This window comes from Rattus norvegicus, chromosome 3, assembly GCF_036323735.1.
Source record: "Rattus norvegicus strain BN/NHsdMcwi chromosome 3, GRCr8, whole genome shotgun sequence".
In the NCBI taxonomy this organism is placed as follows: Eukaryota; Metazoa; Chordata; class Mammalia; order Rodentia; family Muridae; genus Rattus; species Rattus norvegicus.
Window position 1 is genome coordinate 92,205,763 of NC_086021.1, and position 18,718 is coordinate 92,224,480.

Below are 18,718 nucleotides of genomic sequence, written 5' to 3' on the forward strand. Positions count from 1 at the left end.
GAAGTGTGTCTTTCATGATTGAAAGTCTTTTCTGATGGGAATGAATATTTAGTTTAACCAAAGACAGAATTGCCGCAATGTATTCTTTTTCAGGTCTTAGTTCATTTTTCTAAGATCATTCCCTTGGTTATGGTTTTAAAAAGAAGTGTGAACTTTCTGTCACAATAAAGAGCTCAGGTCCTCCCAGGGGGTTCACTGTATCCTATTAAGTGCTGGAGGATCTGCTTTAAGAGCTCACATGCATTATGACTAGACCATTGTGTAACTGGCCAAGCAGCTCACTTCTGTAAGTATGAGAAGCATTTTTTCTTTATGTATAAAATGTTTTAAAAGATACAATGGATTTTTAAGTTAGGGTACAAGTCTGAATCCTTAAATATGATATGAAACATTAAAGAATGCTGTGTTGCAAATCAAAATAATGTCTTCTGAGAAGTAAAATGGAAATAGATGAAGAACTATTCACATATTTTGGACATAACTATTAAGTTTTCTTTAATGCTTTTGAAGACATAAATTAGAGTAGAAATTTAGCTTCCAATGAGTTTTATGAATAAGATATTTTTCTGAATCAGTTTTCTTCAAACACAATGTCTGACATAATTATCAAAATCTTATATTCTTTTTACTGACCATGTTTTTTTATAATAATTGTAGCCATTTCATTTTCAATCATGCACTTCATTTAAATGTGGTAACTTTCATTTAATACACCAAAGACAAATGTTATCTTCCTGTTACTTTCATGAAGCTGTAGTTCCACATAAGATAGTAGACAGTGAAGTCATAGTATATTCATAGAGAAAGTATGTAGAGTGCTAGCATGGAATTCAAATATTGAATGTGGCTTTATCTATTAATGACCTGACAGTGTTTATCACTTAGCTGAGCCTCAGTTTTTTGTTTTTTGTTTTTTTTTTTTGTTTTTTTTTTTGTCTAAGATGATAGTATACGAGGTATTTTCAATGCCTATTCAAATTAAATAAGAGTACTATGCACATCATTGATAGCCTATTACAGCTGCTCCACATCATGTAGATTGTTTTATGATAATACTCATCTTGGTTTTAGTATTTTCAGTATTTTTGACATGGATTTGAGGATTACCATGTTTATTTTTAGCTTGTATTTTTGATTGAGAATAATGTAGTTAAATTTTCTCATGAATCAGTTTTGCATCTCTACTAAGTGAAAGTAGAGAAAATTTTTTGGCATTATTTTACAATAATTTATATCATCTTTATGCATAACTTGAGAAATATTTGTTCAGCTTTAACCTTGAAAAAACCTAGAAAGTTTTCGTATTTTCTCTATCATGTCTAAATTTCTTAAAGTGACCTATACAATAATCTAATAATAGCTGATTGGAAAAAAATTACATCAACTCAGAAACGATAATCTTGTGTTCCAATCTATATCAAAACAATATTTACTGAACGTTAGAATGCATAAATACTAAGATAATATAATTAAACCTATTATACTTGTACTTATGTCTTCCCAGGCCATTAAAAGTGAGAGAGATAGTATTTCCACTCCTACAATAATGTAGAGTGTCATATTGAATTTCAAGAGATATTGGGGGTTGGGGATTTAGCTCAGTGGTAGAGCGCTTGCCTAGCACGCGCAAGGCCCTGGGTTCGGTCCCCAGCTCTGGAAAAAAAAAGAAAAAAGAAAAAAGAAAAAAGAAAAAAAAAGAGAGATATTATGATATATGTTTTCAATGTTTGTGTTTTACTAGTTGTTAAACATTTTATACGGTTAGTCATTTTATATCCCTTTAAGATTCTGTTACATGAATAAACTTTATGTTGTATACATTTGAATCCTACACATTATTAAAACTTTTGCGCTGGAAAATATGTCTTAATGAATCCATAAAATTCTTCTCTGTAATTGTTTATGTGGCAAAGGGAGTCAAGTGTGACTTACCTTACCTTAATTAGCATCATCTAAGTCTACACTGACAGCCAGTGGAATTCTACGAAATTCTACCATCAGGATAGACTCTGAATGCAACTCTTCATCTTCTACATTTGTTTGATCTCAGATCGTTGAACAGGAAAAACAAATCTTATACCTACAATAAGTGTAACATTTCTTTGGTGCATAGCAACAAACATATATTTTGTCATGTTTGTTTATTAAATCATTAATAATTTTGAAAGTTATTTGCATAAATAGTATTATATTTACTATGTTTCCTTTTATTTGATTACTTCTTTTTGTCCCAGTCTTCTCCTGTAAACATATCTGATGAAATTCTATTACCAAACTTGATAACTAATAAAAAGAGAGAAAAGAAAGATAACAAATATTTCAGTACAAGTTTCTAAGTATATATATGAATGTATATTTGGAGATTTGTCTAGTTAATTAATGAAAAGGTTTGGTAGCTGATTTATTAAAATAACTATCAAAAGAGTTATGTATTAAGATATTTCCATGCATTTTTATTTTAAGTATCTAAATTATACTTGTAGACTTAAACCACATTTATTTACAATTTTATATTTTATTCTAGAACTAAGAAATGATAAACATTTTTTGTTCTTTAGTCACACAGTTATAAAAGGTATTTATATACTAGAACAGAAAGTAGTACAGATTAGAAGATCTCTCTGGTAAAATGTAATTCCATAATTTCATTCTTGTTCTAAAATTGCTTAAGTCCTATTTTTCCTCTTATTTATATGAATATTCAATTTACTTTGACAATCTTTACCACACTTCATATTGAAAATGTAGACATTGATATGACACCAATTTCTTGTGTTCATGTTTTCAGTATTTTTTAAACAAACGGTCTATAAAATTAATTTAAAAAAATAATTAAAAAACAAGTATAAAAACAAAGTCACTGTACAGGAATCATGCCATGGAAGTTTAGGAGGTTCAGTGTGTTGTGTTGTGTTTTCATGAGATTTACAAGTACATACAACTGAATTTTAACTATTTTTAAAATGACATTTTTCACATTCATATTTACTAGTGATTCTATATTCTACTATGGATTCTAATATTTAAACGCTGAAATGTTAATGATGTTTGTTGTACTTACAGCAAAAGAAAGGTTATTACACAGGTGTGTATTTTTTTTTTTGTTATAACAACTTGAAAGCTAATTACACTTATATACATGAGCCTTTGAGAATAGAACTTGGTGAATAAATGAGACCTGGCTGATGGTTACATCAAAGGACATGATAACATCAATGCCATAATAATATGGCATGGGGTATGAAATACTATGGGATCCTATCCCTAAACAGATTTACAGTTAATTAATGAATTGCTTGGAGAAGGAGAATTAGCCTTTCCAGGGGATATTAACTTTATAGGTTATCCAATGCAGAATTGTCTCCCATGCAAGCATATACATAATGGACCCAGAGGTATAATTTTATTTTTGTGCATGCATGTTTACATTTTTAAAAACTATAATCAAAGAAAAATAGGCTAAGAAGTTTGGAGTGTATGTACGGCACATAGAAGGAATTTAGTACTAAGATACATGAAAGTGGCAATGGAAGAAATGAAGAGGAGAACATGATACAATTCTACTTCAATTATATATCTTGAAATAATACATATTCATACAAACATTATACATACACAATATTTTAAAAGAAAACTGCCGTATAATAAAAATGAAAATCTTGAAACTATAACTTGAACAGAGTGATAGAAGTGGGAAAGGATGTTCCTAATTCTGTAGAGACTTGATGTCCCAGGAAGCAGAATGTGGGGGCGTGGGTGATTAAGGTGAGTTGGAGATGGGTGGGTGGGTAAGGAAAGTATGAGAGTTGATGGGTGGGTATGGGTGTGTGAGGGGCTGGGAGGATGGGGAGGTGGCTGTGGGTGGGTGGGTGAACACACTCTCATAAGCAAAGAGGAAGGGGATGGGGTAAAAAATTCTTGCAGGGGGGATTGGAAGTGGTCAACATCTGGAATGTAAATAAATCAATTAGAAAAATCACTTTAACTACTGGATTTTTAGCTTTATTAATTTATCCAATAAGTAAATGTAATTATGTTTTTCTTTTATTTCATACAGTGAAATGTGTTCATTTTCAACACAGTACATTTCATTGACTACCTTGTTACTGCCAATAAGGTAAAAATCAAACAGACTCAACTTTTATAAGGGACTTTTCATGTGCAAATATAAATGAAGCCAAAATGAAAAGGATCATATCAGCTGTGGATGTCCACAAGATTCCCTTAGAGAATGTGACAGAAGTAACTACGTTTATTCTCTTGGGCTTCACAGATGACTTTGAACTCCAGGTCTTCCTATTTTTACTGTTTCTTGATATTTATCTTTTCACTCTGATAGGAAACTTTGGGCTGGTTGTTTTAGTCATTGGGGATTGTCGACTACACAACCCCATGTACTATTTCCTCAGTGTTTTGTCTTTCCTGGATGCCTGTTATTCTACAGCAGTTACCCCCAAAATGTTGGTTAACTTCCTAAATGAAAATAAGTCCATTTCGCTCCTTGGATGTGCAACACAAATGCTTCTCTTTGTTAGTTTAGGGACCACAGAAAGCTTTCTGCTGGCAGCAATGGCATATGACAGATATGTAGCCATCTACAACCCACTTCTGTATGCTGTGATCATGTCACCCAGAGTTTACCTGCCACTCATCATTGCTTCCTATGCTGGTGGAGTTGTGCATGGTGTTATTCACACAGTGGCCACTTTCAGTCTGTCCTTCTGTGGATCCAATGAAATTAGGCATGTCTTCTGTGACATCCCAGCATTGCTTGCTCTTTCTTGTTCTGATACACGCACAAATGAACTTCTACTCATGTACTTGGTGGGCTTGATTGAGGCAGTCACCATCCTAATTGTTCTGGTTTCCTATGGATTAATCCTCTTTGCTATTCTGAACATGCATTCTGCTGAGGGTAGAAGGAAAGTGTTCTCTACATGTGGCTCTCACCTCACTGGAGTCTCTATTTACCATGGTACAATCCTTTTCAGTTATATGAAATCAAGTTCTAGCTATGCTTCAAATCATGACATGGTAGTTTCAATATTTTACACCATTGTGATACCCATGCTGAATCCTATCATCTACAGTTTGAGGAACAAAGATGTAAAAGAGGCAATGAAGAAATTGTGGAGAAAGTGTAGTTCATAGTAAATGTACACTTGTAAAAAACAACAAAACAAAATTAAGTTGTTAAATTCCAATTTACATGAAATGTACATTGCTACAAATTACAAACATGACATGATTTAATTAGTAGTGTCTTATATATAATAGAGCTTATTTTAAAGCATTAATTGTCTCACAGAATGACATCCTTTAAAGCTATAAACATGCCATTTTTGTTTCTGTGTTAATCTTTGGGTCTATTTTTTTCTGGTAGGAAATTATTTCCTAGACACATTAACTGATTAGATCTGTTGCAAATCTACTACCACATAGTGATACTACATGTTGATGACATTTGTTACTGGTACTCTTAATGTTTAAAAACACACATACACACACACACATGTGAATATATGTGTGTGTGTGTGTGTGTGTGTGTGTGTGTGTATACAAATGAAAATTTATGTCCTGAGAGCTGAACTGTAGACTTTTGTCAGGGACTCCTGTGATCCTAGATATTTGCTCAGTTGCTAGACTTGTTTTCACTGTCTCATTGTCTGCAGGTGATATGCAACTATGTCTTCTCATTCAGAAAACTTATGTGCATGTGAAAAGTAAACAGAATGAAAACAAATATACTATACTGTTTCTTCCATCTATTTCTCTATTTTTTACTTGTTTTTATTTTATTCCAATATCTGTCTACTACTTGAGTAACAATTTTGTGTAGAAATAAATATTTCCGTAAATGAAACACTGATTTATCTCCAAGTTCACTTTATTCTTTGAAATAACCAGGAAAATATGACGAAAACATCGTAACTAAAGAATGTTTTAGATCACCCTGCTCCTAGGACTCTAACATGCATCTTTTACTGACCTTCAACTGCTTCCAGCACTGACCCCAACTGCTCCTGTGGCTCAGGTGGATTGCTCCTGCAAATGCAAAGAATGCAAATGAACCCCCCTGCAAGAAAAGCTGCTGTTCCTTCCATTATGTGGGCTAGTGTTCACAGCGCTGCATCTGCAGAGAGACTTCAGACAACTGCAGCTGCTGTGCTTGAAGTGCAGGCAACCCCACAACTGTAAAAAGTGTATGTAGGAACATAGCTTTTTGGATAACCCTAACCTGTTCTCCACACCTTTATCTACAAAGCATGTAACTGGCAATAAAAATTGGTGACTTGATCAAAAAATGCTTATTTTAAATTCGTTTGTGAAATTAATCATGAATTTAATGAATTCAGTCATGTGGGTAGTATGGGTAGGTTTGTGTGTGTTCGTGTGTATGCATGCTTACATTCCATGCCATGGAATATGGTACAAAGTCAGAAGGCATTTTGGGACAGGGGGCTATTCTTTCTTTCCACCATTGATATTAATATTTCACTGGGATAAGATGACCACAACTTGGTCAGGGAGCAGGATGTGTGTGAAGTAAGGTGAAGTGAGGGGAGGGGGAGGGTGTGAGGTGGAAAAAGTGGGTGACTGAGAGGTAGAAGTGTGTGCTGGGGGGCGGGGTGGAGAATACCCTCTCAGTGGTAAATTTGGGTGGTTAGTATGAAGAAACCTGGTAGGGCAGACCAGGAGTGTGGACAAAATTTTAGAATGAAAAATAACGAAATAAATAAGATTAACTTAATTAGGAACAAAAATAATTCTGTTCTATACTCTTGATATTTACAGCTGAATAATTTGCAGAGTATTAACTTGTCATGGGTCTGTCAGAGCTGTGAAGGTCTATAAGGCACAGTAATATAATTCAGGTGACTTTATTCTTAAATACAACATATGAGACATGAAGAAAACTAACTTTTAATATGGCAGAGGAAAGATGTGACACCATTTGAGTGTAGTTGAACCAGGTATATTATTTGATATAAATTAATGTGTAAGGGAAAGAATTCTATAGTTTGATATATAAGGAAGACTAAAATAAAATATCTCATGAGAATGAATAACAAAATAAGATGTCTTCAAACAAGTTTTCTGAAGCATATTTTGTCTGATATTTTGTTTTTGTTTTTGTTTTGTTTTGTTTTGTTTTTTTGCAAATCTTACCATATACTCATCTTTTCAAATTCATGTTATCTTTTTTACTAATTGTGATACAAATTTGTATATGCATTTTACATATATATATGTGTGTGTGTGTGTCTTTGTGTGTCTTTGTGTGTCTGTGTATCTGTGTGTGCGTGTCTGTGTGTGTGTGTTTATGTGTGTATGTGTGTCTGTTTTTAAATACAAACTTCAGAGTATATAAAAGAAAACTTGTAGGTATATTTTCTGAGCTGACTGGAGAAGCCTACTTTCCTAGTCTAATAAATGGACATTTATTCAATTAACATTTCTAATAGTCAAGGTAAACAATGTACATGAATATGTGATTTTTTTTCAGAAATAAATCTAAGATGATGTGTTTAACAAAAGGCCAAAAATAAAATATGTATTCCCAATCATTGTATTCATAATAAACGTTGCTTACAAGTTTCACCATTAGCACATTTAAGAAAAAGAGGTCTATAAACTTATGCATAAGACAGATGGGTTTTATTCTGAGTCCATAGTCTTTAAATTTGATTACTGACATGACTGTTAAAATGTTACAAGTATTTACTGACCAATTATTTAGAATAATTTTAGCCATCTCTTTTTCAACTGTGCAGGATTTTTAAATTGAAGGCCTTTCATTTAATATGTCAAGTAGAAATATTATCTTTTTATATTTTTCTTTAAAGCATATTTTATTTAAAGCTGTCATTTTTCTTCTTTTAGAGATTTTTATTTATTTATAATCCAGCTGTCATCTCTCCCCTTTACCCACGGTTGCCCATCCCACAGTTTCTCATCCAATTCCTTCTATCTTCTATATCCAAGAAAATGTTGTCTCACAGACTGCCAGCCTCCCTGGGGCCTCAAGTCTCTTGGAGATTAAGCCCAGATTGAGGCCAGGCTGGGCAGTATCTGCTATATGCGTTGGGGTCCTCAGACAAGATCTTGTATGGTACCTGGTTCTGACTCAATATCTGGGAGCTCCCAGGATTAATTGAGACTGATGCTCTTTCAGTGGGGCCACCCTCCTTTACTGCTGCTTCCATCCTTCCCCTAATTCAAATTTAGGGTTTCCCAACTTCAGTTCAGTGGTTGGTTGTAAGTATCTGATTCTGTCTCAGTCGCTACTGTTTTGGCCTTTCAGAGGACAGCCATAAATGGTTCCTGTCTGCCAGGATAGCATAAAATCAGTAATAGTGTTAGGCCCTGCTGTCTGCCCATCAGGTAAAGCCCCAGTTAGGCTGCTCATTGGACTGGTCTTCCCTCAGTCTTTTCCCCAGTTTTGTCCTAAATTCACTTAAAGAAAGACCCTTCTGGGACAGAAATTATGACCGTGGGTTGGTAACACCATGGCTAGACTTGAGGCCCTGTATATCTACTGGAGGTGGACTCTTTGAGTTCTCTCTTGCCACTCCTGGCCACTTCATCTAAGGTCACTCTCACTGAGTCTTGAAAGTCTCTCACCTCCCAGGTCTCTGGTATTTTCTTGAGGGTCTCCCTACTTTCCACCTGCTGAGGCTGCAGTTTCCATTCATCCTGCTTGACCTTTATGCTTCATTCCTCCCTCTCTCTCCACCCCTTATCCGATGCTGTTCTCCTTTGCCTCTAACCCTACCATCTCCCACACAAATCCCTCACTACCTCGGCCTCCCATGATTATTTTCGTCCCCATTCTAAGTGGGATTAAAACATTCTTACATGGCCTTTCCTAGTCAAAGTTCTTAAATTCTGTGGGTTCTTCCAGTTTCCCCCTGTGCACAGAGCTGATGCTGTGCCAAAACTTTCTGTGACCAAATCCTTCAGAGAGCGAGCTAGAATCCTGGGAGTGCTGACACACCTAAGAGCACAGGTGAGACCACCACTTTTGCTCAGTGGAGGCCTCAGGACACAGGAAACTAGAAGCAGTCTGAGGCAGGATTCTTCTGGTTTATGTCTACTTACTGGAGGTGACTCTGCCACAACTCTCTGTACCAAAGACCTGCCTAAAAAGAGCTGGTCTCACAGGAGTGCTGAAACACAGGCTTACAGGAGGGTCCAGCCACTGTCAGAGACAGTAAGGCCAGCTACCAGCAACGGTAACCAGATGGTGAGAGGGAATTGTAAGACCCTAAGCTACAGAAACGAAAGCCACTTGGCATCAACAGAACCCAGTTCTCCCACTACAGCAAGTCCTAGATTGAAAAAGCAAGATTCTGATGTAAAATCACATCTAATGATTATGTTACAGGACTTTAGGAAAGACATAAATAACTACCTTAAAGAAATACAGGAAAGCAGAGGTAAACAGGAAGAAGACTTTAAAGAGGAAACACAAAAATCCCTTAAAAATGACAGGAAATTACAACCAAACAGGTATAGGAATTGAACAAAATCATTCTGGATCTAATAAAGGAAATAGGAGAAAATCCTGGTGATAGAAAACCTAGGAAAGACATCAGGAGTCATAGATGCAAGCATTGCCAACGGAATACAAGAGATAGAAGAGAGAATCTCAGGGGAAGAAGATGCCATAGAAAACATTGAAACAAAAGTCAAAGAAAACACAAAACACAAAAAGCTCCTAACCCAAAACATCCAGGAAATCCAGGACAAAATTAGAAGAAGAAACTTAAGGGTAACAGAGAAGAGAGTGCAGAATCTCAATTTAAAGGGCCAGTAAATATATCTTCAACAAAAGTATAGAAGAAAATATCCCTAACCTAAAGAGAGATGCCCACAAACATACAAAAAGCACACAGAACTCCAAATAGATTGCACCAGAAAAGAAATTCATCCCTAATGGAGTAGTTAGAGAAAGGACTGAAGGAGCTGAAGAGGTTTTTAAAAACCCCATATGAAAAACAACAATATCAACCAAACAAATGTCTCTTAGCTCCCATGGACTAAATCACAATCCAAAGAGTACACAGTAATGGACGTATGGGTCCAGTCACATATGTATCAGAGGATGGCCTTTTTGGGGTTCCATGAGAGGAGAAGCCCTTGGTTCTATCAAGTCTAGATGCCCCAGTGTAGGGGAATATCAGGTGGGGGAGAGTGGGTGGGGCACTCATATAAAATCAGGGTAGATAGACGGTTTCTGGATGGGAAACTGGGAAAGGAAGTAACATTTAAAATTTAAATAAAAAAATATCCAATAAAAGAAAAAACTGGATAGTCTTCCAGAGGTCCTGAGTTCAATTCCCAGCAACCACATGGTAGGTCATAACCATCTATAATGTAATCTGGTACCCTCTTCTTGCCTGCAGTCATACATACAAACAGAATTCTAATACAGAATAAATAAAGAAATCTTTACTGTGGATTTTATCCTAGCTATTCTGTACTGTTTGGCTAATATCCACTAATTACAGAGTATATACCATGTATGTCCTTTCGCTCCTAGGTTACCTCACTCAGGATGATATTATCTACTACCATGCATTGGACTGCAAAATTTATGAGGTCCTCACATTCCATTGTGCAAATAAATCAGAGTTTCTCTGTCCATTCTTTGGTTTATGTAAATCTGTGCTGTTTCTGTTTTTCTGGCTATTACAAATCAATCTGCTACAACCCTCATGGAGTACATGCTCTCTAGTATGGTGGGGAAAGTTTTGGTCATATGCCCAAGAGTCTTCAGGTAGCTGTGTTTCCAATTTTCTTAGGAAACACCATATTGATTTCCAGAGTGATTATACCACTTTGCAATTGAACAAGCAATGGAGGAATTTCCTGATCCTTGCCAGCACCTGCAGTCACAGAAGTTTTTTATCTTAGTCATTTTGATGGGTGTAAAATGGAATTTCAGTGTCTTTTGATTTGCATTTCTCTGAGGACTAAGAACTTTGAACATTTCTCCTCAGCCATTGGAAATTCCTGTTATGAATTCTCACTTTAGTTCTATACCACATTTTTTGGATTGGGCTGTTTGGTTTTGTATTGGAAATTAGCTTCTTGTGCTCTTTTTATAATTTTTATAGTAACCTTCCATCACAGGTAGGGTTAGTGAGGATTTTCCCCATTCTCTAGCTTGTCAATTGGCCCCATAGACTCTGTAATTTGCATAACAGACTTTTTTTTTTTAGTTTCATGAGGTCCCATTTTTGAATTGATGATCTTAGAGCTTGATTCATTAGATTTTGTTTTAGAAATTTCCTTGGGTGCCAACGCATTTGAGGACCTTTTCCACTTTTTTTTTCTATTCCATTCAAAGAATTTGGTTTTATATTGAGGTCTTGAACCACTGGGACTTGAGTCTTCTGATAACTGATAAATATGAATCCATTTTCATTTTCCTAAATACAGACCACTAGTTAGAACAGCACCATTTATTGAAGATGGAATATCTTTCCGATGTTTGTTTTTGTCAAAGATCAAGTGTCCATAAGTGTTTGGGGTTATTTGGGGTCTTCAGTTCTATTCCGTTGATTGACCTGTCTCTGTACCAATAAAATGCATTTTTTTATTTCTATTGTTTTTATATATGCTTGAGGTCAGGGGTGCTTACTACCCCAGATATTCTTTTTTTGTTAAGAATTGTTTTTTTGCTATTCCATGTTTTTTTGTTTGTCCATATTGAATTGATAATTGATCTATCCATGTCTATGAAGAACTATGTTGCAATCTTGATTGGGATTTTGTTGAATTTGTAGATCACTTTTGGTAGGACGAATATTTTTACTATCATAATCCTACCAGTCTATTAGCATGGGAGATCTGTCCATCTTCTGAAGGCTTCTTTGACTTCTTATTTTTCATTGATTTGAAGTTCTTGTCTTACAGATTTTTACTTGTTTGATAAGAGATATACAAAGATATTTTATGCTATTTGTGGCTATTGTCAAAGGTGCTGTTTCTGTAATCTCTTTCTTATCCTGTTTATCATTTTGTGTAAAGGAAGGCTACTGATTTGTTTGAGTTATATATCATCACATGGCTGAAATTGTTTATTACCTGTAAAAGTTCTCTGGTAGATATTTTGGGAATTCTTATGTATACTATCACATTATCCCAAATACTAATACCTTGAAGTCTTCTTTTCTCAATTGTATCCCCTTGATCTGCATTTGTCTTATTGCTCTAGCTAGAATTTTGGGTACTACACTGAAGAGATAGAGTGAGCAGTCTTTTCATGTTATTGATTTTAGTGTGATTGTATCTAGTATCTCTCCATTTAATTTGACATCGACTCATTATTTGCTGTATATTGCTATCATTATGTTTAGGGAAGGATCTTCAATTCCTGAACTCTCTAATATGTTTTACGTGAAGGGTGTAATATTTAGTTGAATGTTTTTTCAATATCTAATATTATGATTATGGGACTTTTTCTTTGAGTTTGTTTATATAGTGATTACCTAAGTGCTGTGAGGTGCTGAGATGAAGGTATATTCTTTTGATTTAGGGTGGAATGTTCTGTATATATCTCTTAAATCCATTTAGTACATAACTTCTCTTTGTTTCACTGATTTCTCTTTAGTTTCTGTTTCAGTTACCTGTCCATTGGTAAGAATGAGAAGTTAAAGTCTCCCACTATTATTGTGTTTGCTTCAATTGTCTTTTGAGCTTCAATAAAGTTTCTTTTACGAATGTGCATGACCTTGTACTTAGGGTATAGATATTTAGAATGGAGACTTATAAAGTGTTCTTCCTCATTCTCTTTGATAACTTTTGGTTGAAGGTCTATTTTTTCAGTATTGGCATAGCAACTCCAGCTTGTTTCTCAGACCATTGGCTTGGAAAATATTTTCAAGCCTTTTACTCTGAGATAATCTCTCTCTTTGTTGTTGAGGTTTGTTTCACTTATGCAGCAAAATGTTAAATCTCGCTTATGTATCCAGCATGTTAGCTTATGTGCTTTTACTTGGGAATTGAGTTCATTGGTGTTGACAGATATTAAAAACAGTTAATTGCTATTTCCTGTTATGTTTGTTGTTGAGATGTTATTATGTGTACTTGATATTATTTCCTTTTGGTTTTGTAGTGAGATGATTCATTTGTTGTTTTTTCTTTGGTATAGATGATCTCCTTGTGTCGAAGTTTTCCTTCTGGAATCCTCTGTAGTACTGGATACAGAGATTATTGAAGCTCAAAATAAAATTGAAGCAAACACAATAATAGTGGGAGACTTTAACTTCCCATTCTTACCAATGGACAGGTAACTGAAACAGAAACTAAAGAGAAATCAGTGAAACAAAGAGAAGTTATGTACTAAATGGATTTACATTGTTTAAATTTGGTTTTGATATGGAATATGTTGGTTTCTCCATCTATAATAAGTGAGAGTTTTGCTAGGTATTGTTCCCAAGACTGGCATTTGTGTTCTCTTAGAGTCTGCATAACAACTCTCCAAGATTTCTGGCAGTTAGAGTGTCTGTTGAGAAGTTTGGTGTTATTCTCATAAGTCTTTGTTTATATATCACTTGGCCTTTTTTATACAAACTAAATTTGTTTAAAGTTTCACATTTTACTCTAAAATTAAGAAGTTCTAAACTTTATTGTTGTGTAGGCACAAATTTTGAAATATAATCTATATACTAGACAGAACATTCACATAGACATTGAAGACCTTCTGGAAAAATGTAAATTACATGTTTTCCTTTTATTTTTAAAATTACTTAAGTCCATTTTTTCTTGTAATGATTTTAATGGTCAATTTAATTTTGCAAGTTTTAACATACTTCATATTTTTAGTACATATGTTTACATGACTGGATGACTCCTATACTCGTATGTACAAACTTTCATCATTTTTAAATTACTTGGCCTCTACCAGGCAGAAAGTAGAAGTCATTGTGCGGAAATCACCCCATGAGTTTTCAGTAGGTTCAGTGAATTGTGTCATCTTGAGATTTTATAGTAAATATACAAGTAATTTATAGCTAGCTTCTTTTTAAATAAAATACGTTTTTATTTCACATTAAAACATATCAGTGCTAGAAGGGTGGATTCTCAAGTTTGAAAATCTGAAATAGCAAGGATGAGTGCTTGATGTACTTACAGGAAAAAAAAACAAAAACAAAAAATGACTAAATAAGTGTGTATTTTTCAATTTGAAAGTTAATTACATCTATATTCATGAGAACTTTAATACAGAAATTGCGATTAACCAGTCTTGGGAAATAGCAATATTAATGGAAATGCTTAAATGAAAGGGGAGGGCTTTTAAGGGGTCCTACCACAAAACAATTTACACATAATTAATGAATTGCTGGGAGAAAGAGAATTAGCTTCTCTCAGGGATAAGAAGACCTTTATAGACTGTCCAATGAAAAAAGGTCATCACTGAAAGCAATACTCACAAAAACAAAAATGGAACTGGAGGATGCGTTTTCATTATTGCGCATGCCTATTTACATTAGTAAGAGCAATAACAACAAGAAAGGCTATCAAGTGGTGAATTTGTACTTGAATTTGTAGGATACCTGATTGGAGTAAGTAAGGTAAGGAAGGGAAGAATATGATTTAAAGGATTTCAATTAACACACACACACACACACACACACACACACACACACACATACACACACACACATATGTATATGTATATGTATATGTGAAAAATATTTTAAAAGAAAATGCTGTATAAAATACAATGAAATGAAAATCTTTTAAAGTGTACATGATGGAAAATTATTTAAATAAAAACTACATTGTTGCTTGCTGTTTAACTTTATAAATATATGCAATATGTGTAATTCTCCTTTTCTTTTATCTCACATAGTAAATTTTTTCACTTTTATCAAATTACCTATCTTTTTTTTACCTTATTACCAAGACGGTCATTATATAGCTAGGTGTCAATATGTAAATTTTGTCTTGGCTGGTATTTATAAGGCTGCTCTGAAATCAGTAAAGTATTAAACTCATCCAAGAAGTTACCATGACTATCTTAAAGACCCATCTCAATAACCAGACTGCCTTACAATATCTCTGCTACAATGTATCAATCTTAATATTGAAATTGTAGATAGGAAACAACTCTTATGTTTTACATCTTTGCCCAAATTTTTTCTGACACTAGGGCTATACTTAAAGACCTAACTCCATCAAAAGAAGTCTTTGCAATGGCCTTCAGGTGTACCATGTAAGAGATGAGAAAGTCCATAAACAAAAATATCTAATGTTCCTTAAAAACTTTCAGCGGGACATACTAACTCTCCAGAATCCTCATTTCCAAAAGCCCAAGGATCTCTGGGTCCCTGTTTAAATTTGTTTAGGCAGGCCATAGAGCCCGGTCCAGCCAAACCCCTAACAATGCCCCTCAACAATGTCCAAGTTGTCATCCTAAAGGACATTGAGCTATTGACCACAACCATGTCCTTCATAGAATCAAATTATCAGACCAGATCATCATTTGTCAAAATTCTTAGGTCTGCCCGCAGTTATTTTGGCCTGCTTTGGCTTCTGACTTGCTCTCTTTGAATCTAAGATTATATAAAATAGGGCTGCTTAGGGATAACAGAGTCAGAACAAGCAAGAAAAGAAAGTGGCTTGATCTAGGGCCCTGACACATTTAGAACATATGTGACTTTTAATCTTCATGTACATTCCCTAACAATTTACTCTTACTTTATTGCCTACCAGTGGATCCCGTTTCTCTTACTGTACTTGGTAGCTGGGTCACAGTGGAAGAGGATTCAATTAAGAATGATGAAACTGGATGTCCCTGGATGGCATGGTATAATATGGGGAGGAGGGTTCCCCTTCTCTGAGGACAAGAGGAGCAGTTGAATGGTGAGAGACTTGCAAGCATGGGACTGTGAGGACAGGATAAGTGGGAAGCAGCAGTCAGAAGGTAAAGAGAATAAGTAAAGAGGTTAAAATATATAGCTGTCTCTACCTCTGTAGTTATGTCCCTGCAAATGATCCTATTAAATTTCCTGTCTGGCCAGGGATGTTGTCTCATATTGTAATGTCCAACTGCTTCCAACACAAGTTACTTATCTAGGACTAGCTATTAATCCAGTCCAAAAGGTAAGTTAGAAAATCCTAGATAGAAAATAGTTAATCCAGCCATTCACAGTTCCCAACAAGAAAAATATAGTAACCTTCCTAGTGGTGATTCCATTCTTTACAGTTTCTGGCTATTATAAACAAGGCTGTTATGAACGTAGTGGAACCTGTGTCCTTGTTATGTGTTCAAGCATCTTTTGGCTATACCAGGAGTGATATAACTATGTCCTCTGTTAGTACTGTGTCCAATTTTCTGAGGAACCACCGGATTGACTTCCTGAGTTGTTGTACCATCTTCCAGTCCTACAAGCAATGGAGGACTGTTCTTCTTTCTCCACATTCTCATTAGCATCTGCTCTCACCTGAGTTTTTTTATCTTAGTCATTCTGACTGGTATGAGGTGGAATCTCAGGGATTTTTACTTTGTATTTTCTGGGTGACAAAGGATGTTGAACATTTCTTTAGGTACTTCTAGGCCATTTGATATTCCACAATTGAGAATTCATTTAGCTCTGTACCCCATTTTCAATAGGGTTATTTGATTCTGTGGTTTCTAACTTCCTCAGATTTTCTATATATTGGATATTAACCCTATATCAAATGTTGGATTGGTAAAGGTCTTTTCCCAATCTGCTCTTTCTGGTTTTGTCCTATAGACAGTATTTCTGCCTTACAGAATCTTTCAATTTTATGAGGTCTTATTTATCAATTTTGATCTCAGAGCATGAACCATTGGTGTTCTGCTCAGGAAAATTTCCCCTCTACCTAGGTGTTCAAGCCTCTTTTCACACTTTCTCTTCTATTCGTTTCAGTGTCTCTGGTTTTATGTGGAGGTTCTTGATCTCCTTGGACTTGAGTTTTGTACAAGGAGATACCTATGGATTGATTTGCATTCTTCTACCTGCAAATCTCCAGTTGAAGCATCACCAATTGTTAAAAATGCTGTCACATTTTACATTGAATGGTTTTTGCTCCTTTGTCAAAGATCAAGTGTCCATAGGTATGTGGATTAATTTCTTGATATGTAATTCTATTCCATTGATCTTCATGTCTGTCTCTGCTCCAACACCATACAGTTTTTACCACCATTTCTCTGTAATACAGCTTGAGGCTAGGGATGGTGATTCCACCAGAAGTTCTTTTATTGTTGAGAACAGTTTTTACCTATCCTGGGTTTTTGTTATTTCAAATGAATTTGCAAATTGCTCTTTCTTACTCTATGAAGAATGGAGTTGCAATTTTGATGGGGATTGCATAGAATCTGTAGATGTCTTTTGACAAAATGGCCATTTTTACTCTCTTAATCCTGCCAGTCCATGAGCATGGGAGGTCTTTCCATCCTCTGAGATTTTCTTCAATTTCTTTCTTCAGAGACTTGAAATTCTTGTCATACAGATCTTTCACTTGCTTTGTTAGAGTCGCACTGAGGTCTTTTATATTCTTTGGGACTATTGTGAAGGGTATCATTTCCCCAATTTCTTTCTCAGCCTGTTTATCCTTTGGGTAGAGGAAGGCTACAGATTTGCTTGAGTTAATGTCATATCCAACCTCAGTGCTCAAGTTATTTATCAACTGTATGAGTTCTCTTGTGGAATTTTGGGGGTCACTTAAGTATACAATCGTATCATCTGCCAATAGTGATATTTTCATTTCTTCCTTTCCAATTTGTATCCCTTTCACCTCCTTTTGTGTCTAATTGCTCTGGCTAGAACTTCAAGTACTATATTAAATATGGAGAGAGTGGTTAGCCTTGTACAGTCACTATTTTTAGTGGGATTGTTTCAAGTTTATCTCCATTTATATTAATGTTGGATACTGTTTTGCTGAATATTGCTTTTACAATGTTTAGGTATGCACCTTGAATTCTTGATCTTTGTAGACTTTTACCATAAAGAGGCATTGAATTTTCTCAAATGCTTTTTCAGCATCAAATCAAATAATCACTTTTTTCTTTGAGTGTTTTTTTTATTTTACATAGTGGATTATCTTGATGGATTAACATATATTGAACTATTACTGAATCTCTAGGATGAAGGCTATTTAATCATTATGGGTGATGTTTTTATATATTCTTGGATTTGATTTTTGAGAATTTTATTTAGTATTTTTGCATTGATATTCATAAAAAATTACTCTGAAGTCCTCTCTTTTGGGGAGTCTTTGTGTCAACATGGAACTAACTTCATAGTGATTCTTCTGCTTCTATTTTGTAGAAAAGTTTGGAGACTATTGGTATTAATTCTTCTATGAAAGTCTGATAGAAATCAGCACTAACCCATCTGGTCTTGGCATTTTTTGGTTGGGACACTTTTAGTGGCTGCTTTTATTCTGTGATGGTTATGGGACTGATTAGATAGTTTATCTGATCCTGCTTTAACTTTGGTACCTAGTATCTGTCTAGAAAATTGTCCATTTTATATAGATTTTCCATTTTTGTTGACTATAGGCTTTTATTGTAGAATATCATATTTTTTGAATTTCCTCTGTTTCTGTTGCTATATCTTCCTTTTTATCCTGATTTTGTTAATTTGCATACTGTCTCTGTGGCCCCCTTGTTATACTGACTAGGGTGTTTCATATCCTGTTAATTTTATCAAAGAACCAGCTTCTATTTTCTTGA

General features: G+C 34.8%; 1 protein-coding gene across 1 annotated transcript; it reads left to right on the top strand.

Annotated features, from left to right (window-relative positions):
- The first annotated feature begins 4,182 nt into the window (after positions 1–4,182).
- Or5t5b (olfactory receptor family 5 subfamily T member 5B) lies at positions 4,183–5,151 on the top strand. The gene has a single exon (NM_001000318.1). The coding sequence runs from the start codon at positions 4,183–4,185 to the stop codon at positions 5,149–5,151; it is 969 nt and encodes a 322-aa protein (NP_001000318.1).
- Positions 5,152–18,718: the final 13,567 nt, after the last annotated feature.

What these genes read in the sequence shown, in the direction of transcription:
- Or5t5b (NM_001000318.1), top strand. Translation starts at nt 4,183, where the DNA reads ATGAAAAGGATCATATCAGCTGTGGATGTCCACAAGATTCCCTTAGAG.